We start from the raw sequence: 25,747 nt of genomic DNA, 5'->3' as shown, positions 1-25,747 counted from the left end.
TGAATACCCACGAGACCAAAACTCCATACTTCTTGCAGTTGGCAAAGATCAAGTAATTTTTTTTTTACAGAAAATCCGAGACTGAAAAAGTTACATGTTTATTTATTTTAATGTCTATTCCCATCAACTTACATCTTTTGACTATACCTATTGTAAGAATAATCATATTCCTACATGCTATATCTATTCTCTATCGTCATTCTTATTTTCCTTTACCTTCGCTTCATCTCCTATCTCGCTTCTCATATAAAAGCCCTTTTTGTCACGTACAATCTTATGCTCTGTATAGCAACAGATCAATCGTGCACAAGTTACTTAAAGGAATTCCCACTTCGCCTTTCATAAAATTACTTGTTTTCTCTATCAGCTTTGAGAATCTCACGCTGAGTCTCAAATTTATCATCATTATTCAAGAAAGTTGTTTTGCTTTTTGTTATTGTCAACATCCATCTTCAATTGCCCACTTTTCGTCTTGATATTTACTGTTGTCAAGAGTACATCCACTACCAAATTTGTATTCGCTTCAACCACGATGCTTTTCACTACCGAACTTTTATCTCTCTACTCTCCAAACCCCATTTCAGAATTATCTCGAGATCTCCATTTTTTCTCCTTCTAAAGAATGTAAAACACTAATAAAAGGCACCGCGAATCTGTCAACACCTTCATGGGCGCTTGAGAAACTCTCTATAAAATGTAAAGCCGGTATTTACACTAGTCACTAGGTTTATATACCCTACCAAAATAACCCACCTATCTCCTGGCAATATATTAACTTCATCTCCTCTCATTATCCTCAAAATTTTTACTTCGGCGTATACCCACTTTTCTTCATATCTACTCCTAATTATTACCTCAATCTTGACTATGAAATCTTTACAGTTATCTCACTTCATTTCCAATGATATCAAGTCTCAAAGTGTCCCGTACCACCAGGACTAGCTGTAAAGATGCAATAGTTGCATACCTCCTCGAAGCAAACTAGCAAGCTACTACATAGCTTTCCATTCGTGACATGAATCAAGCCCCTCAGATGCCCAGTCTGCCCATGGGACTATTCGAATCTTTCATTATCACAATCACCCTTAAATTTTATCATCAATACACCTTTTCCCTTCGCTTCACCGTCAAAGTTCTGCTATCGAATACCTTCATTGTATACATACCCATACCATCACCCGATCTACTTTTATCACCACCGCTCTATTAGACCTCATCTACCCATCCCCTCTTCCACTTTTCTCCTGAACCTCTATTCGTTCATTCCACCAAATGCGGCACCGTGCCCGGGCAAGGGATGACTTTTTTTGCGGTGGCAATCTTCACGAGAAAGAAAAGTGTAATAGAACAGAAAGTAGCCTTCTACTTATAATTAAATTCTGATCTCAAGCCTATCACTAATTTTACCTTTCGATTTCCAGTGAATCTTAAATCTAAATTTACCAGGAAAACAAAGGGAGATACGCATAAGATAATACTCATACCGGGACACATATTGCAGTCATATCTCCCTCTCGCTCTAAACCCCCCCCCCTTCCTTTTTCCGAATTTTAGTATAAAACTCCTTCAATTTCGTGCTACCCCATCTCCCCAAAACCTTTTTGAATCGATCAAGCTTGCAAGTCAGGATGATCTAGATCCCACTGATCATTCACTTCTTGATTTGCCTGTAAGTTACCAAGTATCTCAGAAAACGTAATGAAAAACTTGAATGTGAACGACCCAGAGGGGTCCAAACACAGCACATCAGACTATACTAGGTATCATTGCTACAAAAGTAATTATGTTATTATCATTATCATCCTCAGGCTCTCTTCGTTATTGTTAACAGTCCCTTATTATCAATCCTTTATACTCAACATCTACACTTCCTTATTCAACTCAAGCACCAACGATAAACCCCTCATCATCGATTGCTCGCTATCCAAGCCCTCCCTTCAGCTCATCTAATCCACCCCCTCTTTCCTATTTTACCTCGATCCCCATCCATTCCCACCCATCCCCATCCCCCATTCCCCATTCCCCATATTCTACACATCCCACATAAAAATATCTCCCTCCATTCTCCCCCCTTGCCTCCAACTTTCCCTAGTCTTAGTTCATCAACATCAAATATACTTCCACTCATCTATACATCTCTCAGATCCACACCACTCAATTGATCACTTGCTTACGCTTTCACTTTACTTTAACCTCACACAAATCAATCAATTTAACACTCACTCTTGCAATCACGACATACCCACATCAGCATAATATTACAACATGCAAGACTGAAAACATAAATAGTTAAAACTTTATAAAACCTGAGTCTTTTAACACCCCTAAAACTACCATTCATCCCTCTTCGTAATCTATCTATTGAATTCGCGGCGCAAAATAATCAAGTAAAAGGAAACTTTTCGGCACATGAAAATCAAACGAGACAAAACTTTGGAGACAACAAGATCAAAAGGAGGAACAGGGAAAAATTGCTTAGGTAATAAAGTACAGCAGCGACTAGTTTGTCTAATCTTTTTTTTTATGGCAAACTATCATTGCAAGTTGCTCCAACACCATAGCAATGGATGTCTGTAACAACTTCAACCTTGTCGCTTTTCAACCACGGCGACCGACCCCAAAGGCGCTCATTTCGCATTATCATCAACCACCACTACAATCAACCCCCCCTTGACTCCATTCTACATACATTTACTTGAATGCCTTTCCGAACATCAAGACTTGCATTTGATCGTAGATGGACAAGACACCGGCACCTGCAACACCACGGAGAATGTTGGCACCAGCACCCTTGAAGAGAGACTTAACTCCCTCCTTGGCAACGATTTGACGACCAGCATCCAAGGAAGACTTGTACTTAACGGCCTCACCAGAAGTCATCATCATACGACGACGGATGGTGTCCAATGGGTAAGAGGCGATACCGGCACCAGTGGTGACGGTCCATCCGAGCAAGAAGGATGCAAGGAAGTTACCCTCAAGAGGTCCAACAAGGAGGACTGGCTTGATGGAATCGTACATACCGAAGTAGAGACCACGGTAAACGACGATACCAGCAACGGAAGGACCGAAACCACGGTAGAGACCGGCAATACCATCGGAAGCGAGGGTCTTCTTGTAAACATCGACCAAACCGTTGAATTGACGGTCACCACCGGTCTTGGCGTTCTTGTTGTCGTTGGCAAGACGGGTACGGGCGTAATCGAGGGAGTAGACGAAGAGGAGGGAAGTGGCACCAGCAGCCTTTTGATTTAGTTAGCTATTGTGTGCATGAAAGAATTCGAGTAATAAACTTACACCACCGGAAGCCAAGTTACCGGCCATCCACTTAGCATATCCATCACGGTCCTTCTTGAAGTTGAACATCGACTTGTAGGTATCACGGAAAGCGAAGTTCAAGGCTTGTGTAGGGAAGTAACGGATAACGTTGGCAGTGTTACCTCTCCATAAGGAGGCAACACCTTCTTGTGCGGTGGTACGCTTGAAGCACTCAACGATACCATCGTATTTACGGTCAAGACGACCAGTCTTCAACATCTCATCCTGTAAAACGATTGAATTAGTAAATGTAGATTGAAATGTGGGATGGATTGCTTTTCGGGATAATGATTTTCCATGTTTGCAGACACCCGAAGGAATGGAAATTGTGCATTACTTCAATCTGCACATATGCATGTGCAAATTGTAGCATCTGAAAGAATAGAGGGTAAAAGAAAAAATTAATGTGGACATACCTGGTTTTGGATCAAGAGCTTGACACGCTCGATGGGAGCAGCAGCGGTCTTGGAGACGGCAGCGGAAACACCACCCACTATCGCACAAATCAGTATTGTGAAAATTCTATCATACCCCTCCGAAATCCCGCATTATCTCAAATTCCCCGTCGGGAGATGTTGTACAATTTGTCGATTTCGAAGGGAGGGGATAAACGTACTCAAGAAGTCAATGACGAAAGGTGGACTATAAAACATATTGTCAGTATCATGGTTGACTTGCACAGATGTGGTTTGTGTGAACTCGGGGCCAAAATGGAAGATTTGCTTGATCGAGAATGCCATTGATCCACAACGACAACTTTCAGGTTTCGTGATGTGGGATAAGCAAGATCTGGACGATATTCGAAATATCCCAATTGATCTCTTTCTTGTGACATCTTTCGATTCCATGTCGACATCGTTGTTGATGTGGCATTCCGGAAAAGCAATCAAAATTCCATCCTGGCCGCACCCTTTCACACACGCAAAAGAGGGGATCCAAAACTGGGACAGGAAAAGACTCTTGACTTACACGCCCATGACGGACTCCTTCTTTGGTGGTAAGTTGCTCATATTGACGGTGTTGATGATCTGAAGATCGAAAGGGATTGAGAGGAGATGGTATTAAGGTGGTTGATGTTGGAAAAACAAGAAGAAGAATGGGAAGAAGGAGTTGATGTATTTTTGGCCCCAGGAAAAGATTTTATGTTAACAAGTGTGAAGATGGACAGCTTCCGAAATTACCCACAGAGACAGTGCGCTAAGTGGGAACTAGCGACGAAAAGGGTTTAGCCGCTGAGCCGGGCGCGAGGAATTTTTTCTCGATCCTTAACTTTTGTATCCGCTGCCCGCACTCCCGCACTACTGTAGAGTAAGCAGACTACGACGTATCGCGAATTCCGTGCTAGCAGGCGAGTAGACGAATAGACGAGGGAGAGAGAGAGAGAGAGAGAGAGAGAGAGATATATATATATATAAAGAGAGAGAGAGATAAAGAGAGCGGCACATGGACGGAGCTGCTGTGAGCTGCTGTTGACTGCATCGCGGCAAAGAATTGATACGGCTAGATAGAATGGGAAAACGGGGAAAGATATTAGAAAACTTCAATGCTAGCTATATTCTTGTATGGCTATTCGTTGACAGCGTGCTTGCAATCATCGTGTGGCGAATTTCTCCTCGAGATAATAGGTCAATTCAATTGGATTTATCTTGTCTCCCTTCTCCATCCTATCTGCCAGCAAGTACGCACCTCGCTCTCTTGTTGATGTTTTCTTTTCTTTCCTCTTTTTCGCTTCTGCCTCGCTCCCACCCCCATACAAAATCCCATTCCTTCTCTCGCCTACGCACTTCTCACCCTATCTTTTCCGAGGTGCTGCTAGTCTGGTAACCTCGACCCATTTTCAGGACCAAGGGTTCGGGAAAGACAACTATATAGTCAACATCACTGCCATTTGCTCTACAAGTACCTTGAGATCATTCCTCGTATTATCATCGGAAAATTATCATCTGCATCGAGCTGTAGGATTCTTCCATAAAACATCTCTACGTTTCATCACCCTCATTCTGTCTCCATTTCTTTTTTTTTTCCCATTCACTCTAGGAGAAATTCCTTGTTTGCAAAGTATGTAGTGTACTTGATTGGTGGCTTGAACTGCAATGTCATGCGTTGGTGGGTATGTTGATTTTTGGCGAGTCAATCAGTGGGCTTGGAAAAGTGGTGGTGTTGGTGATTGATGAGGTATTGGTATACGAGGAAACAGAACAATCATGATTGAGGAGTCGCCATACAGTGGTAAGTAGTTTGGGTTTGCGGATATCATGAGACTGGTCAATAGATCGCATATGGTAAGATTGTGATCTTTACCAATGAACTCAATGGACTCAATCATCATATTGAGAGACTGGAGATTGTGGAGTCTACCCGACGAAATCTCTTTTCTATAATTTCTGTTAGATCGAGAGCACATAGTGCTGTTGGCATGGGAAGGAACTTGGACTAACGTCCGAGAAAGCTCCAGTCTGAGATCAAAAGAAACGAAGTCACATAATTCATCGAGCTAACGCACCGCTGGCCCCCCGGGGGCTTCAAGGCTGGAGGGTGGGGGAGGGGGTGGCAGAATATTCATGTCTTTAGGTAATTGTTCAAGAGACTTTCGAGTATATCAAGTTATAGAGCTTTGAAGGCTTGCTATGTCAATCTTGATTGATCAACTCGAAAAGACGCTCCGCTGGCCCTCCGGGGGCCACTGCCGTGGAGGCAGACTAATTGGAAGCCAGCATCAAGTTGCGTTGATATACTTGATTTCATTGAGAGGATGTACTCAATGACTATGCTGTTTTAAGGAAACTTCAAGCAATTCGGGAAGAGCCCCATCCTCAAGACTATTTTCAAGCACTCGAGCACAATACCAGTGAGACCGAGTAGTGGTCAATTACGGAGTTCGACCTGGGGAGCATCATCTACTAACAGAAAGTACCTACTGTCACATATATCTTCTTTAGAGCGAAGCGAAGAAGCCTCCACGGCAGTGGCCTAGCGGAGCGTCATGTTCTGATTGATCGATATATATAGGAAATACGACTTCAAGTGTTCATCATAATCGATAGATTCGAAGTCAAGGGGAAGGTTCTAAGGTACTGTCATTTTACCAAATAATAATGGTTCTGGACAAGAGAACCAATCAGAATATAAGCATTAAAACACAAAATACAAAATCTCTCTTTATAGATCTTTGAGGTTGCTCATTATACCTACCAATCACTTATTCTCTTCGCTCTCGACTATATTTCATCCCATCTTTCTTCATATCTATGTACTATCTCGACTGCAAATTAGTCATCTTTGTTCCCCGGGTAACCACACTAACCAAGATAAGCATTAGTGAGTGATGTAAACAATCCAAACTCGGACCACAATTTACAATAATATCTCCATAAACTTAATGTCAGAGTTTGTACAATTCTTTTTCAAGACATCATCCTGACTGATAGATTTCTGGTTCTACAATCAAATTCATTCCACTTGATCCTGACTCAAATCCTATCATGGATTCACCCAAAAAACTCACAGAGAACTGTCCTCCAGGATCTCCATTAGATCAAATCTCTCCTGAACGTGCCAATCAACAAAAACAATGGGATCTACCGACATCTCCTACCGCCACAGAGAAGGGTTCGAAGTCGAGTAAACATTCAAGAGATAGTTCAGTCAACGAGAAGATTGCTCAATTCAATTCTCTGGCTTATCAAGGGAAACAGTTGGAAAGAAAGGCAAATGATGCGGCTTTGAAGCGCGCCATGGTTGGGAGAGAAGAGGCGGAGAGTGAAATGCGCAGATATAGGGATGAGGCTAGGATTTTAAGGAGACAAGTCGAGGAAGGAAAAGAACGAGAAAGAAAGGTCGGAGAAAGACTTGAAAGTGTCATGGTATGTTATCAATATGCGCGTCATTCCGGTCAGCGGCTAACCCTCATCTGTTAGGAAAATTATGGTCGAGCCAAGGAAACACATTCGCATACACAGGCATTATGGGAAAAGGAAATTCGAAGAGCTCGAAAGGAGGGTTTCAAATCACAATCCGTCGTTGTCAAATTACAAGAAGAACTCAAATCTTCAAGGGATACGTTAAGGATGGTTCAAGGTGGTTTGGAACAAGAAAAAGCAAGAAGTGTGAAGAGGGAACAAGAAGCATTTACAGCAAAATATCAGCTCGTTGAAGTGCAAGAAAAGTTGACAAGACTACAAGAGAAGATTCAGTTGGTTGAACAGGAGAGGGATGCATTCAAGACGATCGCCAAGAACGAAGAAATCGCCAGAATTGCAGCAGAAGGACATATACCATTACCGCAATCTACCAAGGACGAATTTCCATCACCAAAGAATGATCGAAAATCCATAGATGCTATGGCATTGGCATCTGGCGCTGGTCAGGAGGAGCTTGATGAGCTTAGGCGCAAATTGGATTGGGAAATTCAAAGAGCAAACCGAGCCCTTGATCAAGTCGAATTTTTGGAGATGGAATCTAGCATACATGTATGCGAACCAAAATCCAACAAAAGAAAGTCAACCGATACACAAGAACATCGTGACGAGTCTACAAGACAATCCAAAACTCAAAAAACAAATACAGTCTTCGTACCATCTGAAGGTATCTTCAAATCTGTGCCTGAAGAAACCGCAGCAGAACCAGTCGAGAATACATCCTTGGACACCAAAATGCAATTCGAACAAACACCGGAAACTTCTACTCAACAACGAAGAGAAGTAACCCCGTCACACGATCCACCAACTGCGGCTCTCATTTCCGATACCAATACTTCTTTACTCTCTATCTTTGATGAAGCAACCAGTCCAAAAGCCACCAGATCACGTCAAAGTCCGATCAATTTCCCTGAAAATGAAGTCAGAGGCGAAACTGATCCTGAAGATCTAAGCGGTTCCACTTCAACCACAATTCATCACCCCCAAATCCATCGACATGAAGATCGCGAACATGACCACGAACATGACCACGAACATGACCACGAACCTACTTTTCACACAGTGTCAACCACAACCCGTATTCCACTTGCTTCTCCCTCAGAAGAACAAAAAATCGAATTCGCACCAAGTACACCAAAATCCCTCACTCTCCCAAATGGTACAATCGATCCAGCTTTGACAGCAACAGTATCAAGAGAAGAAGCATTGGCTATGATTAGAGAAAGAAGAGGTAGAGCTAGAAGTTTGGCAGAAGGCAAGATGACTCCGAGAAAGCAGATGGTAGAGGGTGGATCGAGGAGAGATATAAGTGCACCAGCTGCTACTGGAACACCAGTTAGGGGACGAAGCCAAGGGAGATCTTAGTAGGTCAAGGGATGTGGGTAGGAAAGATAAGATGTTTAGATTCAGGTAGAATGACTAGGGTTTGGGCTCTGGAGGGTGTTTAAATTTTCTGGTAATATCTTGGGATGGAATGGGTGGACAGTACATTGTGAAGCACGGAGCAAGGGCGTTGGAGTTCAAATAGTTATATATCCATCCGTCCTCTTAGCACCGGAGTTCTTGTCTTTTGTCTTTGGAAAGGAGAGGGCTCGGCATGTGCTGGCTGGATTTGGGGTGGGTTTATGATTTATGAATGGTTTGGGTTGGGTTGGGTCACTCTCTAAGAATATCCGTTTCATTTCTTTTGTTGGGTGGTTTTTTTTTTGTGTTTGGAAGTTGGAGGGGGGGTGGAGGGGAGGTGGATGGAAAGGGTAGTTTTGATGGTCAGATATCAGGGTAGCAGAGTATTGTGTGGTACATTATGAGTGTGAGAGTATTCCACCGTAAATAACTAAGTAAATAGATCAAAGGATAGTATATCATGAATTCTTCTCGATTGTATCTCTGGTTCTTTTTGACTGCTTGCTTTCTATGGGACTTGGTAGTTTACATGCTTTCTCTCACACGCACACACGCGTAGATAAGGAATTTTTATTATTTCTCCTCGGATATTTGTTTATATTTATATTTATATTTATATTTATATTTATATTTATATTTATATTTATATTTATATTTATATTTATATTTATATTTATATTTATATTTATATTATATTTATATTTATATTTATATTTATATTTATATTTATATTTATATTTATATTTATATTTATATTTATATTTATATTTATATTTATATTTATATTTATATTTATATTTATATTTATATTTATATTTATATTTATATTTATATACATCTCTGTACAGTAACACTCTGTCGATCCAATCCTCGTATCATCGATGGTGAAAAGTCGAAATGCACTTCGGAGTGTTGGTGGGTGGTGGGTGGTGGGTGGTGTGTGGCCCGTGCGCGAAATGATAGGTGGCCCGTTCTTGACTGACTGATTCCATCTCCTCTCTCGTCTTTTGCCATCTTTTTCTCTCGACGTCCGTCCGTCCGTCCATCCGTCCATATTGCAAATTTCGCACGCTTTCTCTTCCCTCCTCCATTCCTGTTTCCTGTCGATCGCTTCATATCCCTCTACTCCCGTCCCTCTCCCTCTTGCGTCGCGCCATGCTTCTTACCGGTGCCCCGTCCGAACACACGACCATCGCTCTTCTATCGCTATCCTTCTATCGTTAACCCGACCTCCCCCCCCCGTTCGAACATACATACATACATACATACATACATACATACATACAAGCACAGACTTTCCAAATAGAATCGCTCCTACGTTGCGTGGTGTACAAGAAGTGTATCGGGCGGTATTTGCTGCTTGGGATATCCTGATAGCGGTTGTGTTCTTCAGTTTCTACTGTTTAAGAAAAACCCTGATAGCGGTTATATTCTTCAGTTTCTACTGTTTAAGAAAAATCCTGGCAGCGGTTCCGTTCTTCAGTATCTGCTGTTTGAGAAAAGCCCTGGCAGCGGTTATATTCTTCAGTATCTGCTGTTTAAGAAAAACCCTGGCAGCGGTTATATTCTTCAGTGTCTGCTGTTTGAGAAAAATCCTGGCAGCGGTTATATTCTTCAGTATCTGCTGTTTAGGAAAAACCCTAGCAGCGGTTCCGTTCAGTATTTACTTTCTGGATCACTTCTACATCTCATTTTGTTCAAAGAGTCAAGGCTGCTCTATAGCCTGGGTGGGTGGGAATCACACATCAAGTGTGGGCTAGCATTTTTCAAATGCAATTATTCGTTCACCACGTTTTATCGCTAATTGTGATTGTAGGAATAAGATATGTCGGTTCCAATCGAGAAACTTCGGCTAGAAAAGCTCCTTGACGAAAGGGTATTTGTAAAATGGATCGATCAATCAGGTACAACATTCACATTAGGTTCTTGCTTGCATACCAACAAGCAGAGATCTGATTTTTTCATGGTTGTATATCGTGATGTGGAAGGGCAAATTCATATTCATTTTAAGCTTCGCGTATTTGTTAAGCTTGCTGGTAAGAAACGACAGATAGAAATATCATTAGTTGTTCCTCCAGATGCCGACTTTACAAACGCTTCCACGCCCTTTTCAATATCGAGTATCGATAGTTTATCTCATGATGCTTCTGCTATTCACGACGCTGGCTTGACCAATGCACAACATGTTTTCCTTCTACAATTCAATCTGATCACCAAAGGATTCGTTGTTACAGAAAAGAAAACCACTGCGATTAGACCTCACACTACAACTACAAACACATTGATTCGTGGCCTTGAGTCTCTATCTAATGCTACAATCTTTAGTGTATATATAAGGGCAAGTACTTATGCGAAAGTGGACCTAGAAAAACTTCGTACACATTTTAGCAACGCTCGTACTGCTACCGATACACGCAAAAGCAACTTAAAGGAAATGTATCTTCAACAAGGGGCTATGTTACTAGAATGGAGTGAATTCGTATACAAGAAACAGCAACATCCAATACCGCCAGCATATGCTCAGTCGTCTCCGGAAGTGCAGGTTCGTCAATCACCGCCAACATATACTCGACTATCTCCTGAAGCACAGGTTTCTCAGCCATCACTCACCAATTTTGAAGAAGCGATTGCAGAAACACCGGCTGGACCTCCAATTAGCCCCAACTCTACATCGGTACATGGCATTTTCTCTGGCTGTGAAGAGTCACCAGGTGGCGAAGTGAACTTGGACGACATCGAAAAGGATATCAGAATAGACTTCGATGTGGATTCGGATGAGGAACAGCTTGCCATGGAACAGCTTACCAATTTGAATTCTCGAGAACTAAATCAGCAAATCGATTATGATTTAGAAGTATCACAGATGCTTAAATCGAGATTGGAGAAATGGACAGAAACATTATTCCCTATAAACTTCGATATACATTGTCATACACGCTTAATTGTCAAGTTGTCAATTCTGGGTAATTGTATCCGTACATCAAATACTAGCGTATTTGATGTTACTTTACTCTGGTGTTCTGCATTGTTTTTCTACGATCCACATGACTCCGATTCTGGTAATACTTCCGGGTTATGGGAGACGACAAATTCATGGCTCATTCGAGATATAGCCAAACAGATTCGATGGGCTGATAACATGCGCTATGATACTGAGATGAGTTCGTCGTTGTTGGAGCATTTCATAAAGCTGGGTGATGCTGCTCGCACTGTTGCTCTGGATCCTAAATCTAACAAAGGGGTTTATTTTAAACAGAGAAGTGTTTTTGTTGTTTATGTATTAGCAGAGTTTGGCAAACCGGGTATTGTAGGTAAAGAGAATAGCAAGCCTGTTTCTCGAAAAAGCTCGGGAACTGATGGTAATGCGCCAAAGCGAGTAAAAATTTAATGCATACAATATCACCTTGAAGCCCGCTTGTTGTTTTTTTCGCTGTTTGCAGATCGTGACATATCTTGAGATGAAGGATAGTAGAAAGGGGTGGCACAAGATATCAATTTAAAATTCTTATTGCCGGATCGTATGAAGATGTATATGACAGAAGAGGCCTTCACAGCCAACTTGTGTCTTATTATTTTAAAATATTAAGCATCACTCGATGTGTATACAACACTCATGCTTATATCCAAACATATTTTGGAGGAAAATGCATACGCTGAGCCACAATTTCATCTCTTACACAATCTGATCTAATCATTTTTCGCATACCTTGCAATTCTCCGGCAAATCTTTCTTTTGTTCTTTCTTATCCCTTTCACACTTTTCATATATGTCCTTCGAAGGAATTGTAACAAAACAAGAATAGCAACGACGTCTTTCAACCCAGTCTCCACGGTTTATCTTATTCTCTGCTTTCTTTTCCCTCGTCAACTTCAATTTTTCCGTTACCTCCTTGTCCTTCTCTGCCTCGATCATGCCAGACAACATGTCGTGTACACCTGCTTCGATTTGGTTATACAATATTCTGTTTGCATCTGTTTTAAGCTTCTTCTGATATGGCGACCCATCGAGTAGTCCGGCGGCCACAAGATCACGTTTTCGGGATTGGGTACCTCGGAGCATGATTGGTATCCTGTAAAGTATCAGCACCATACTACCTGAGTTGTAATAGCTTACATAATATCATTTCTTGATGGAAAGGATGAAAGGGAGACGAGCAGATTGTACAGAGAAAAGTTGCTTTATTCAAGGTTCACTGGGAAATAAGACTTTACAAAGGAGATACAATATATATTGATAGAAGACGACAAATATGCCCTGGGAATATAGAGCTTTGAATTTTGTTTTTTGAAAAGAAAGATAAAACCAGATCCTTAAAGCCTATATCAATCTTAATTGATTAGAGGTAACAATCACTGTAGCCGGGATGCTATTTTAGATATCTTAAGATGATTATTTTGGAATGAGATACACGATAATAGGTTATGATCTAGGAAGAGGCAAGGTAGTTTTTAACAAGTATCCGGCGGTAATCTCCGTCACAAACCGGTATGTCTCAGCACTTTCTTATTGACTACTCAGCCGGAAGATCCTCAGTATAGCTTCTTTCTCGGGCATTGTAATAACTATCGAGGATATCCTTTGACTGTCATAAGCTCCTCTTCTCCATAACACCATGTAGACCTACTGCAGTTCCATACTTCAGAGTCCAACATTAGCCCTACAATCACAAGGTATCCACGGAGAATAGTTGGATAGGGAAAGCGGATTTTGTGGAATGGTGTAGGATCAGGTAAGAATACGAATGACCTCACAAAGGGTGCTTGTATAATGAATGATACTTTCTCTTCTCGGCTGCTGTGATTACCGAAAACAAGTCGGGGCAGAAATTCAGATGAGGCAAACGGAACCCTGGTAGCCAAAGCTTATCATGTTTGTATTCTGCTGCAAAGTTAAGAACTATACTATCATATATGCCATGGGCAATCGAGAGATACCGGCAGTGTAATTAGAAGTAACGTAGGCTGCAATCTATGGAGAGACAGCAGTAGCGCAAAATGAAAAAACGGATTGTAATATAAATCTCATCTCCTGCCATCACAATCGAAACAGAGGCGTCGAAGCCATTGGATACTAGTACCCTAATAGGTTGTCCATTCTACTCCTGCTTCCTCTTCATCGTCTGTGTACCAACCGCTCGTTTCGTCCGATATGCTCTTTTCGTGTAATGTACTCAAATCTCCCCCTTTGGTCGACTTCCTTAGCAACATATCCGGAATACCATCGCTCTGTACCACAATTTCTGGCTCTTCATTATTTGACTTTCCACCTTTCAAGCTCTGCAAAATCTTCCGATCGATCGAAGCCTCCACTGCCTGATTTCTCTTCAAGATATCAGAATAAAAGTAGGTGATACCATTTCGAAGATCTGAATCTGGATCTGTCGTGCCACCATTGATACAACGTGACATCGGCATCACTCCAAAAGACTAAATGTGGAACGAATCTTCGACCACCCTTGATACGCTGGCATTTCTCTCGGCATGCCAAAAGCGAGTTCTCTCAAAGAAAAATGTTTATGAGTCGAGGGCCCGCCAGCGTTTGGTGTCGGTAATTGTCACAATAAATGCGCACAACGATGAACAACTTCTCGTATTTGAGGATCAACCCTATTCATTCGATTGTATACTTCTACAGATATCATTTCATTTCACGCAAATTACTAAGTTGAAGCGAAGGGGCTAGGAAATGGAGTTCCTTGGGAGGCCTAGGGTGGTAGGTACATGGCCAAGAAGAAATGGTAAATTGGTTCTGGAATTGGAGAGCTTGGAGGACGGTAGGCTTTGGGCGGATTGTCTCGGATTGTCTGAGTTTCGCATGTGATGGGATATTATTCGTACGAGAAGGATACAGGAGACGTAGCACCCACAGTATGTAGGTCCTAATTGTCTAATTGTATTCTGTCTAAAGAGCTAGCTATATACAAGAGGTAGTAGGCCTTATATAGACCTACTGAAAGAGCTCGTCTCTTCTTTATTCACTTAAGGCTTTGTTACAATAGCCTTACTACAGTAGTAATTGAATTGAAGTCATTCACTTTGTTCACACAGATATGACTCTATACGCTGAAGATTTATTTTAGGCTCTGATGAAAGGTTGGAAATTAGTTATATTCATATGGACACATTCAACATGTTCCTGATAGACTATTTTGCACCCTCGAGCTTTTGGAACTTATATATGGTGTATATTGAAAGATATGATATGTGCGCATTACATGCATATATTTATTTTCCACTTCAAGCTTTAGATTTAGATTACTGTAGCAATTCTATATAATCAATAATGTATGCATTCCACTAGCCTACTCACTTAATTGTGAACATAAAGATCTATTTATAAAGAGGAAATATTAGGAATGCAAGATCTGGAAACCTGCGATATTGGGTCGCATAGGCCTCGATATCTCTGTATACCTGCCTCCTCGAACTAATCTAAAAATTTCTAAATCAGAGTTACATTTGAGCTCGTGAAGTTGTGAGTGAACTGTACAAACATACTTTATTCCCCTCTGTCGTCTTTTTTCAAAGCTCCAGCCTCAAGCATCAATGAAAGTTATGTATGGTAAAACAAGCTTGGTTCTAATGGGGCAAACATCGGAGTTTTGCATTTGAAAGAAACTAGTCCATGTTTACCGCAAGCAATAACTTTGAAGTAAGGATGGGAATTTTGGTTGCAGGTGTATTTGGAAACGAGTAGGATCGACGGCGTCAATGTGATTGTGATGGGGTTGGTGATAAGAGGAAAAACAATGAGTGTTGACTGGTTCTTGAATCTGTGAGAATAATGATACGAATGATAATTGAAAAATGGGGAAATCCTTCCGAAATCTTTGATCTTCCTGATTCCTTTCTCAAAGATGACCTCTTTTCTACATATGACTGGGTAAGTGAGGCTGCTTCTCCGCAGTTCTCTTGCATTATTGGGTGAGAATTTTGGCCAAATATGTACGGTAAATGTAGTATGGAGCAGAGATTGCTTATAAAGGTGGCTTAACACTTTCATTTAGATGGTATTTTAGTCACGCTAAGAAGGCCAGATTAATTATTCATTTGCCTCTATTTATTTTTCGCGATGTATTGGCTAATAGTTAACTAAAGAATAACATCTCACTTGAGTTGACTCAATATTATCTGTAATGGCTTTCCTTTGGCTCAACTGCTTCGTCGTAGCTGTTTCTTGTGGGTTGCGCCTTTTCCGCGCAATATGATATATGACGTAAAAGCCTGAGCGAGAAGGGTATCACTTGGTAAGATATAGTTTATTGAGATATCAATCCTAAAGAAATGAATATCTGATAATAATAACTGAGATGGAGTTTTAGATCGCTTCACAGCGACGAAAAAGCGATGATATCTTCGTTGTCATTCTTGCTACCAACTATTCCGGGCTCCAAACCTTTCCTACCATCGACGTAGTCAATTTAGTAACATGAGAATCCAAAGTTTCAATCACATTACACAAAACTAAACCCACAAAAACTTTCCTATGTCTCTATCTCGTTTTCCGTGTTCGCTCTTATTAATGAGATCAGAAGGTCCAATAGATGAGCATGGTTATAATCTCTCGCTTATTCTAGGGACTTTGTGATCATCGGATATTACACGGTGCGTATTCACATCAATCCATATCTCTGTCATCTTTGGAGATCACGTAATTTTAGATTATGGAATGTAAATATCCACTGCATTTATACTTCTTTTTTGTAGACTATTGACATCTCAAGAACCGCGGTGATTTTTTGTTCTATCTTACACTTTTCCTCGCGGGAACAAAGTATGAGCTTTGATAATAAATTCTAGAGATAAAAGAGAGCAAGTAGTGACTCTTTTTTGACGACGGAAACATCAGTGTATAGATTTGAAAAAAAGCCCGTCGCCAATTGGTGACTTACTAGTAAGGAATTACTGATAATTTAATGACAGCGATGAACTTTGCAAAAACCTGCTTCCCCTTCCGCCTACTTGGAGCAATTATCCCTCCTTAAAAAATTCCGAATCTTGTCGCTCGCTTTAATATTTGTTTAGACACCAGGTATCTTTGAATTGTGATGGGCATGAATCGTTCAAGAGATTTGAGTTATAAACTATCATTGCCTCGTCTTTACTGAAAATGATTGACTTCGCAAGGAACACAAAATCAGGTCTAATACAACTGATTCACTTTCCTGGATCACTTAATGTTACTACAATTAGGACATTAGGTAGACACTCAATACTTTCTTGCAGGTAGTTGATCACAAGCGCTAAATCACATATTTGGATAACCGAGGCTCATGCACGAGTGTCCTATTTAGGGTAATGATATGCTTGAATTCTATTCCCAAACCTTGATCCCCAGTTTCTTTCTAGCGCCAACATCACAAAGCGGGTGTCTGCAACCCGCCCCCCTTTTGAATGATAGTATGAATATGCGCTCTACGACCTCTTGGCTCTTGACTTTGTAGTTGTAGATTCTAAGGATAGATTGTACCATGCTCTCACAGTTCTTTTAAGACAAAGCATCATATTGCTTTTTACGGATTTCAAACACCTTTTGAAATTATATATCACCAAATTCATATATACAATTATCAAGTACACTACATAACACTCTATAATTCAAATTAGTCTTTCTAATAATATTTTCATGAAGAGCTGCTTTAAACATTCCCTGAAAACTAGCTTCGAAAGAAAGAAAAAATCTATTATATAAATATAACAGCGTTAGCATTTTGAATCAATCGATTGAATAGTTAAATAGTTATCGAAATTTAAAATAATAATAATAATAATAATGATGCAAAATGGAATGGTTCTTGATGTTTAAAAATGTGGGCCGGTCAGAAATGGAGGAGTAAGGACATACTCTTTTAAATTGAGCAGCTACCACAAGTTCTTGTTAAGCTGACGACTTAGCTATTACCTAGATTTCACATTACAAGATCTTGAAGTGAAGTTCGATCAAACCATGTCTATCAATCCGGGTTCCTCAACTGAACCTCTTTCCAGCGGATCAGACGATCAATCCACTTTGACGGATACCGATAGCAATGGTGAGATTGTCGATGGACATGATCTCAACGATCTAGGTGAATTTGTCCTGAAGCTCCTTATTTCTCCAAAATCTAGCCAGAATACGAATAAGGATTCCGGTCATATCTTGAATGATCCAATACCTCAAGCTTCGCCAACGGAGATTGCAGCTACAATCCGCACGCTTTTGTGCCAAATCGGGGAAGATACAAATCGTGACGGTCTCAAAAAAACACCAGAAAGATACGCAAAAGCACTTCAATTTTTCACACAAGGATACAAGGAGAAGTCGAACGAATTGATTAATGGTGCCATCTTCAATGAAGATACGGAAGACATGGTAATTGTGAGCGGCATTGATGTTTTCAGTTTGTGCGAACATCACATGTTGCCGTTCTTTGGAAAGGTATGTCTTACCACCTTTCTTCACGCCCCCCCCCCCCCAAGGATCAAGTGTTCGTACATGCGAGAGTCGGTATACGGATTTATGAGCACTTCCCAAGTTTGAAGTATATAGTTCCATTCTTGGAACTGGATTGGATGGTTCTACAATAGGCAAGTGCTTATTGCGAATACAATCATGTTCAACTCGGAAGCCGTTCTTCTAAACGGTGTACCCACTGATCAAAATATGGAGAATCACTATTAGCGCATAGACTAACCAGATATAAAATCAAGGTACATATCGGATATATTCCAAATGGACGAGTGCTTGGATTATCAAAATTTGCGCGAATAGTCGAAATGTTCTCACGAAGATTACAAGTGCAAGAGCGTTTAACGACGCAAATAGCGGATACAATAGTGGGGATACTAGAACCACGAGGGGTTGCAGTCATCATAGAGTGTAAGCACATGTGTATGATGATGAGAGGGGTAGAAAAGACGGGGTCTGGGACACTAACCCAATGTATGAGAGGTGTGTTGAAAGATGACGCGGAGGAACGAAAGAACTTTCATGCCCTACTCCAACTAAGTAAGCAGAGCTAGTTGAGTAGGCAATATACGACTAAGAGTCATGTGCTGTTTTGTAACATTTACCGTACCTTGATATGTTTACATGACGATCAAGCGAGAGAGAAACCCATGCCACAGTGACTGAGAATTTATTCGAGAGTTACAATATCTAGAAAGTCTTTGCTTAGGGAGATTTCGATTTCCCAGGTTTTCATTGAATATTGCTACTTGTGATGGGCGAAAGATGGAGAGCCTATTCACAATGGATAGAGAGTTGATGGCACAGTGTGCTATTCTAGAAATCTGTGCCATTCTTGTTTGTATGAATTTTGTCTCTCATTGGCGTTTTCTGTTTCGTTCCTACCACACCACTTAATCATTGTCACACATGTAATCTAATATGCAAGAACAGCACACAGTTTTTCCCACCTTATTAGCCATTAATATCCGACGCAAGGACGCCTTCGAGCCTGCAGGTAATCAAAAAAAAAAAAAGAGACAAAAATCTTCATCTTTCTTACACATCCATTCGCAAATTATTTCTCCCGCTGTTACAAGCATAAAACCATTGAATTTACAGCCTATTAAAGCACCAAATCTTGTTGATTGCCGCATGATGATAGGGATTGTGTCTTTTTAAATGATTATATGTATACAAAGTTGACGGATTCACAAAAAAACTGCCGGTTTCCAGAAATGTATATTGTTTCCTTGGTAAGTTGCAGTCGCGTGGCTAAATTATCTCGCTTTTAGGCTGTTGTTGTTTGTAGAACTAGTTATCTAGCCACATCACTCTTTCATCAGCTCCTTCTGTGTATTTCTCGATCAATAAAGCAATATGGTTAGTTTCAATGAATTAAAAAAGGCTCTTGTAGCGGATATCACGACGGATATGTCGTCCTTGAATGAACCGTTATCTGATTCCCAGTACAATTGCGGGTTCGACATATTGTTGAATGGTTCAGAATGGAACTTGTATGAGGAATTTATCATTCCCCAATTGTCTCAACAAGTAGCCTCACTTCTCGCTACACGTTCCACTCTTTCAGTGCTTGAAATTGGACCCGGTTCGAAGAGCGTGCTTGGTTATATGCCCCTCTATCTTAGACGGAAGATTAGAAGATACGCTGCATTTGAGCCCAACATAATATCGGCTACAGGCTTGGAAGACTGGATCTCTTCTTGCCCAGAATCCAACTCGCTATTTCCTTGCTTAGAAACTACACCCCATATCTATAGAGCACCTTTTGTTCTTGAAGATGAGGGGGAGAAGAACATCATCGAAACTAATGCTAGTCATGACGAGCAAACTTTCGACCTCATTCTCTTTTGTCATAGCATGTATGGTATGAAACAGAAAGAAAGATTCGCCAGAAAAGCGGTAGAAATGCTTGTTCCAAATCCAGAAAGTGGAAGGGTAGTGATATTCCATCGCGACCAAAGCCTTGAGCTTGATGGATTGGCTTCTTATAGTACCACTGTTTTTCCGACCGGAACAGTCTCTTTACCAGACAAAAATGAGGCATTGGATGCGTTTGCTCCCTTCGTCGTGGGTTACATCAAGAAGGATGTAGAAGCGGATATGGCTTTACGGATCAAGTGGAGAGAAACATGTCGCGCCTTGGCTTGCCATGATGAAAAGATAACGGGATGTCTGTTTTTCAGTTCGCCTCAGCGTATGGTATCCCTCACAAGACATGCGAATGCGTTAGTCGAACTTGTATTGCAGGTGCCACTAGCGAAAGAAGGCCGAATTGTCAAAAGTTGGGAGGCTCGCTTGCATCGACCTACTTCCATATGCAGGCCAACAACGGTGGAACATGTCCGAAAATGCGTTCAGTGGGCTTTGAAGCACAAATTGAAACTTACCGTAATTGGTGGCGGCCACAGCGCACACTGTCTGTGGCCCAACGTTGTCTCAATCGATCTGGAAGCCTTCAATCGAGTGCATGTTATCACCTCGAGTGATAATGCCAATACTCGGCCTGCTTCGAACTCTCTAATTGTAGCTGAGGCCGGATGCAAGGTGGGAGATATAATTCAAGAAGCAATGAAGTTTGGTTTGACAGTACCTTTGGGATCCCGACCAAGTGTGGGCGCTGGCTTATGGCTACAAGGCGGCTTTGGGCATCTATCTAGGCTTTATGGGCTGGCGTGTGACAATATTGTAGGTGCTGTTATAGTCAGTGTTACTTCTGGTCAGATCTATCATGTCGGAGAAGTACCGGCTCAAAATCTACCAGCCGGTGCAATAAGACCCGAAAACGAAAACGACTTATTATGGGCAATCAAAGGCGCTGGAACAAACTTCGGGATTGTCATCAGTGTCACTTTCAAAACTTATTCGGCTCCAACTTATTTCGTTAGAAACTGGATCTTTCCTGTTGGGGAAGGGACAGAAGTACGTCTCAAGCTTGGTGATGTCAACTCGATTGCCAGGAATCTTCCTCGGAGCTGTTCTATAGATGCATTTCTCTACTCGGACAAAAATCAACTCCATCTTGGTGTGACCATGTTTCAAGCTTCGATAAACAAGAACTTTGAAATGCCTTCACTGGTAAATGATATTCTGGGACCAGTCAAACAGTGCAAGGAAGTGGATGGTGTCGGCTTATTTGAGACTGAAATGTACATGTCGACGATGCACGGCGGACACAGTGGAAAAACTTCCTCATTTAAGCGATGCTTGTTCTTGGATAATATTGACGATGTGCAAATCGTCGATATCTTGAGAGAAGCTATTAAAAATTGCCCCACACCATTTTGCTATCTTCATCTTCTTCAATGTGGTGGGGCAACTCGTGATAATACCACAGAAGCCTCTGCTTTTGGATGTCGGGATTGGGAATTTGCCTGTGTCATTACTGGCGTCTGGCCTCGCAACCGAACTGAGACTGAACCGGTTCGAACCACTATTCAGTGGGTCTATGATATCGTCAAGAGATTGCTGCCATTTTGTAGCGGAGTCTACAGCGCTGACCTTGGACCAGACCCTAGGGACAACGCACTGGCAGCTAAGGCATTCGGAGCAAACATGTCACGTCTAGCCCAATTAAAGCATACCATGGACCCATATAATGTTATAGCTTACGCCTGCCCGTTATTTGAGACTCCAACGAAACAAAAATTAATCATTCTTGTCACAGGTGACAGTGCAGCCGGTAAAGACTTCTGCGCCGAGATCTGGGTCACTATAATAATCGGATGTGCCAGTCGAATGCTCACAGCACGTTCAGTCAGTATTAGTGATGCTACTAAGCGAGAATATGCGACAGAGACTGGTGCTGATATAAATCGGCTTCTTTCGGATCGTTCTTACAAAGAGGAACACCGACCAGCTTTGACAAAGTTCTACGAGAAACAGGTGATCAATCATCCTCAGGCACCAATGGAGCACTTCCAGAGTGTTGTACGTGATTCTGGTAGCTTTGACGTGCTTTTCGTTACTGGCATGAGAGACGAGGCCCCACTTACAACCTTTTCGCACCTGGTACCAGACAGCAAGGTTCTCGATGTCCGGGTCAACGCTAGTCAAGTGGTGCTTCGAGCTCACAATATAGGCTGTTATGAGGAAACTAAAGTTAGCCTTGATGGCCCAAATTTATCGACCTTACCCTATCTACCCAGTCTTGTCTTTAACAATCAGACATTAGGCAGTGAGGCTGCGAAGACTTTCGCCAAAAAGTATTTTCTGCCATTGTTGCATGAGGACTTCACGCGACTTGCAAACATGGTACGAGCGGTACCCAATCATCCACGTCAGAGTGTGACTTTTCGTCACGTACTTGGCATCTGTCAAAATCCGGGTGGATTGACTTTATGTACTGATCTTCTACAAAGGCACTTCATTGGTGAATGGGCTAAAGTCGATACTTTAGTTTGTTGCGAATCCGGTGGGTTCTTATTTGCATCACCTTTAGGAGCGCAGACTGGTATACCATTGGCATTGGTTCGAAGATCTGGTAAATTACCACCACCCACTATCTCGGTCGAGAAGTCGCCATCGCATATCTCGTATGCGGAATCTGGAGATTCGCAACAAAACATGTTTGAGATGGACCTAGGTCTGATTTGCAAAAGCAACTCTATTTTGGTAGTGGACGATGTGCTTGCAACTGGAAGGACACTTTGTGCAGTTTTGAAGCTAATGATGAAAGCTGGCGTTCAGCCCAAAAACATCAGAGTTATGGTCGTTGCTGAGTTCCCCACTCATAGTGGTCGAGAATTATTACGTCAAGAAGGTTTTGGAGAAGTTGGAATTCAAAGTCTTTTAGTTTTTGGTGGTAAGTAAGAGGAAAGATTTCTGTCATGTTGTAATTCGGTTCCATGGATGAAGAAGTAATTGCGTTGAGGTCGTTGGGAGTAATTTTGAAATGTGGGATTGATTTCATGATCACGTGCATGTATCGTGACGGTTCCGGAATTATCAACTCTCATTAGTCCAGGAATCACTAGGTTCTTTACATGAGAAATTGGATAAATTATTGTTTAATTTACAAAATTATGCCGAAGGCACTCTGGTGCACACTATGCTATCTGGTATTTGAGGGAAAATTTGTACGAGGGATAAAGTTTCAAACAAAATCTTGAACGTGTTCTATCATTTTTCGTACCTTTTATCATAATTCCATCGGATTCTTAATTTGTAGGTTCAGAAAATTATCTTCTGTGACTTGAGATTTTCTATCAGATACATTAGAGTGATGTCAATGAGATGCAAGGGAGAGGAATAGTTCTCGGTAGTGTCACGCTTATTGATGGTATCTCAAGTGTGATGTTGTAAATAAAGGGGGTTGTGAGCCGATGACACTAAGTTTTCAATTGCGAAGAACCCTTAATGGTGATAATAAAAATCATTGAAAGAAAACAAAAGTCGCACAGGCATCAGTGACTACCAAATATGGTGGTGAAAATGCAGCGATTATGATTATCTAGTTCCCTTCATCGTAACAAATGCTGTGAACTTATCAATCCTCAAATACATAACCACTCAATCTTACCTTGCTGTCTCTATGCAATAACTTTGATCGATACCATACTGTACAATATAAAGAATTAGGAGCGTCTATACCATTCGCGTTCAATTTCACACCCTATCTTCAGTAACTACTGTACATGCCAATTTCGCACAAAATTTGTACAAACTCAGTGGTGTTCAAGAGCTTCGATAACTATCATAAAATCTAGGAATATCAATGAGAACTTAACTTAATGGCAATAAAAGAGGACGGAGCTGTATATCAAAGACAACACTTAAAAACAGACAATAGCGTTGACTAAATACTCCCCACACTAAAACTCCCGACAGAAACTCAAAGGGGTGGTCTTTCAAGATCAATCTCCTTGACTTCATCTCAATTCTATCACTATTTAATGAAAGTACAAATACTTTTGCTTATGACGATGTGTAAATTTAGAGTTGGGAAGTTCATATACCCGGGAAATACGATTTTCGTGTCTTTGTTAATCGTCGTTCCACAGTTCTTCCCCATCACAACGGTCTTTTTGTAAGCCTTCTACTCTGAGACTGACTTATACTGAAGTATAACTTCATAATATCAGTAAAATTATATGTTGAGTATAAAAGATTCGATTAGATCAGAAAAGTGTAAGTTCACATGCGTGTCTATACAATTGAAACAATTCAAATAGTTAATTGAATCAGCGGAATACAGCAGAACAAATGTGTAGAGGTCAGTATTTTACTTGTCGTATTGATCTATAAAGCAAAAAATCTGGACTCAGATGTGAAGATTTAGTCAAATATTGAAGCTGTTGTCTGAGTAAGGATGTTTTTGACAATACTGACTGATAGTAACAATAAGTAAAACTTGGAGATCAAAAACAGTGCTAATTTTATATGACAACAATAATAATTCGTTTTATCCTAAGGTCTACTTAGTTAATGGAGTTTGAAAACAAGAAAACCACGAGCTAAAAATCGACCATAATTTACCTCCGTTCTATTGCTTCTCAGCATGAAAAGCCATGTTAATGGATGTATTAAGTATCATCTCGATACATGGTCACGAAGGAATCCGATTTCTTGGTTCCACAAGCCGACTTCACTATCACTGATGAAATCTGAGAGTCATAACTGCTCCACTATATAGTAATTTTGGTAGAATCTGGATTGGAATTATCTGGAGCGAAACCTCATTGTAAGGGTCTTGCCCACTAAAAGTGTGAACTCCGTCTAGCTTGGTAAATAGAAACTGAGCAAGGAAAAATATAATTTTGAGATCTGAAGATTACCACGAATTTGTCAAATAGTTCATGATGGAATACTCACTCGCACGAATGTATCTTGTTGAAAAAAAGCTCCAGCTGTGTTTTCAAATGCGTCATTGGAAAAATGAAGTTGTACGATGTTACAACCATTTATGCTAAGCAATGGTTAAGCGAGACCCTTGACTTGATCACACTATTAAAATCGATATAGCAAGTGACAGTAGTAAATTCACGGCAAGAAAATGACAACAATAAAGAGTTCACATTTTCACAAGCCCCATGTTTTATTTGAAACAGGCGCGATGACAACTACTCATTAACCACAAGACAAAAAATAACCCACATCTCTCATCCCACATTATTATGTCCTCACACATTGATGTTCCGATCCCTACCTGGAAAATAACAAAAAATTCAAACGAGACGTGCCAAACTTGTATACTCCTCTTGGCCACTAAAATATTCAAAGATTTAACATCAGACTATTCTTTACCAACACCATTCAAGTTGCGCGCCGAAACTGCCACTCTGACAAGTGTTAAACTTTCAAAAAAAGGGATATACTGTACAATATTAAAGCTGATTTCGGGTTTTTCTCCTGCCTAAGGGAAATATCAATAGTAGAGATATCCACCTTCTGATGAAAAGCTTCTAGAAGTGATAATACACAACAATCGACAGTAATCCAAATCTACAACAAACTCAAGAAGGAACTATTCATATCCACTTCTTCCCTCAATCAGCAAAATACGCAGTCGGAAATCCTTCATACTTTTGCTTTTACATACTGCTTTCTTATTTCTTTTACCAGTGTTTTATTTTGCATCTACTTCCTTCACTTCCGTCGAACATTTTAAGTTACACTTAACCTGTGATTCGAAATTTTCTAAACAGAAGAACCAAGCATG

General features: G+C 40.8%; 7 protein-coding genes across 8 annotated transcripts; 4 read left to right on the top strand and 3 right to left on the bottom strand.

Annotated features, from left to right (window-relative positions):
- Positions 1-2,020: 2,020 nt before the first annotated feature.
- BCIN_03g01010 (hypothetical protein) lies at positions 2,021-4,656 on the bottom strand. Its single transcript, XM_001559385.2, has 5 exons — positions 4,288-4,656; positions 3,935-3,960; positions 3,735-3,811; positions 3,298-3,543; positions 2,021-3,243 (listed from the first exon to the last, which is right to left on the bottom strand). The coding sequence occupies exons 1-5, from the start codon at positions 4,326-4,328 to the stop codon at positions 2,692-2,694; spliced, it is 942 nt and encodes a 313-aa protein (XP_001559435.1). The 5' UTR covers positions 4,329-4,656; the 3' UTR covers positions 2,021-2,691.
- A 2,043-nt stretch (positions 4,657-6,699) lies between these two features.
- BCIN_03g01000 (hypothetical protein) lies at positions 6,700-9,119 on the top strand. Its single transcript, XM_001559387.2, has 2 exons — positions 6,700-7,181; positions 7,236-9,119. The coding sequence occupies exons 1-2, from the start codon at positions 6,801-6,803 to the stop codon at positions 8,598-8,600; spliced, it is 1,746 nt and encodes a 581-aa protein (XP_001559437.2). The 5' UTR covers positions 6,700-6,800; the 3' UTR covers positions 8,601-9,119.
- Positions 9,120-9,664: 545 nt separating this feature from the next.
- Positions 9,665-12,147, top strand: BCIN_03g00990 (hypothetical protein). 2 transcript variants are annotated; one of them, XM_024691716.1, is made up of 2 exons: positions 9,665-10,366; positions 10,456-12,147. In XM_024691716.1, the coding sequence occupies exon 2, from the start codon at positions 10,465-10,467 to the stop codon at positions 12,025-12,027; it is 1,563 nt and encodes a 520-aa protein (XP_024547487.1). In that variant the 5' UTR covers positions 9,665-10,366; positions 10,456-10,464; the 3' UTR covers positions 12,028-12,147. The 2 variants fall into 2 exon arrangements, with proteins under 2 accessions (XP_024547487.1, XP_001559438.1); XM_001559388.2 differs by having other exon boundaries at positions 9,665-12,147.
- A 52-nt stretch (positions 12,148-12,199) lies between these two features.
- On the bottom strand, positions 12,200-12,895 carry BCIN_03g00980 (hypothetical protein). The gene has a single exon (XM_001559389.2). It carries the CDS (start codon positions 12,727-12,729, stop codon positions 12,331-12,333), a length of 399 nt encoding a protein of 132 aa, XP_001559439.2. The 5' UTR covers positions 12,730-12,895; the 3' UTR covers positions 12,200-12,330.
- Positions 12,896-13,635: 740 nt separating this feature from the next.
- BCIN_03g00970 (hypothetical protein) lies at positions 13,636-14,403 on the bottom strand. Its single transcript, XM_001559390.2, has one exon. It carries the CDS (start codon positions 14,052-14,054, stop codon positions 13,719-13,721), a length of 336 nt encoding a protein of 111 aa, XP_001559440.2. The 5' UTR covers positions 14,055-14,403; the 3' UTR covers positions 13,636-13,718.
- A 3,092-nt stretch (positions 14,404-17,495) lies between these two features.
- On the top strand, positions 17,496-18,780 carry BCIN_03g00960 (hypothetical protein). Its single transcript, XM_024691715.1, has 2 exons — positions 17,496-18,057; positions 18,330-18,780. Exons 1-2 carry the CDS (start codon positions 17,587-17,589, stop codon positions 18,639-18,641), a joined length of 783 nt encoding a protein of 260 aa, XP_024547486.1. The 5' UTR covers positions 17,496-17,586; the 3' UTR covers positions 18,642-18,780.
- A 611-nt stretch (positions 18,781-19,391) lies between these two features.
- On the top strand, positions 19,392-23,249 carry BCIN_03g00950 (hypothetical protein). The gene has a single exon (XM_024691714.1). The coding sequence runs from the start codon at positions 19,447-19,449 to the stop codon at positions 22,897-22,899; it is 3,453 nt and encodes a 1,150-aa protein (XP_024547485.1). The 5' UTR covers positions 19,392-19,446; the 3' UTR covers positions 22,900-23,249.
- Positions 23,250-25,747: the final 2,498 nt, after the last annotated feature.

Source organism: Botrytis cinerea, chromosome 3 (assembly GCF_000143535.2).
Source record: "Botrytis cinerea B05.10 chromosome 3, complete sequence".
Taxonomy (NCBI): Eukaryota; Fungi; Ascomycota; class Leotiomycetes; order Helotiales; family Sclerotiniaceae; genus Botrytis; species Botrytis cinerea.
This window is presented reverse-complemented; position numbering and strand designations above follow the sequence as displayed.

Coding starts and splice junctions, on each gene's coding strand:
- BCIN_03g00960 (XM_024691715.1), top strand. CDS start 17,587: ATGTCTATCAATCCGGGTTCCTCAACTGAACCTCTTTCCAGCGGATCA. Junction 18,058..18,329: donor TGTTGCCGTTCTTTGGAAAG/GTATGTCTTACC, acceptor TATAAAATCAAG/GTACATATCGGATATATTCC.
- BCIN_03g00950 (XM_024691714.1), top strand. CDS start 19,447: ATGGTTAGTTTCAATGAATTAAAAAAGGCTCTTGTAGCGGATATCACG.
- BCIN_03g01000 (XM_001559387.2), top strand. CDS start 6,801: ATGGATTCACCCAAAAAACTCACAGAGAACTGTCCTCCAGGATCTCCA. Junction 7,182..7,235: donor AAAGACTTGAAAGTGTCATG/GTATGTTATCAA, acceptor CTCATCTGTTAG/GAAAATTATGGTCGAGCCAA.
- BCIN_03g01010 (XM_001559385.2), bottom strand. CDS start 4,328: ATGAGCAACTTACCACCAAAGAAGGAGTCCGTCATGGGCGT. Junction 3,812..3,934: donor TTTCGTCATTGACTTCTTGA/GTACGTTTATCC, acceptor TTTGTGCGATAG/TGGGTGGTGTTTCCGCTGCC. Junction 3,244..3,297: donor GTAACTTGGCTTCCGGTGGT/GTAAGTTTATTA, acceptor CTAAATCAAAAG/GCTGCTGGTGCCACTTCCCT.
- BCIN_03g00970 (XM_001559390.2), bottom strand. CDS start 14,054: ATGCCGATGTCACGTTGTATCAATGGTGGCACGACAGATCCAGATTCA.
- BCIN_03g00990 (XM_024691716.1), top strand. CDS start 10,465: ATGTCGGTTCCAATCGAGAAACTTCGGCTAGAAAAGCTCCTTGACGAA.
- BCIN_03g00980 (XM_001559389.2), bottom strand. CDS start 12,729: ATGGTGCTGATACTTTACAGGATACCAATCATGCTCCGAGGTACCCAA.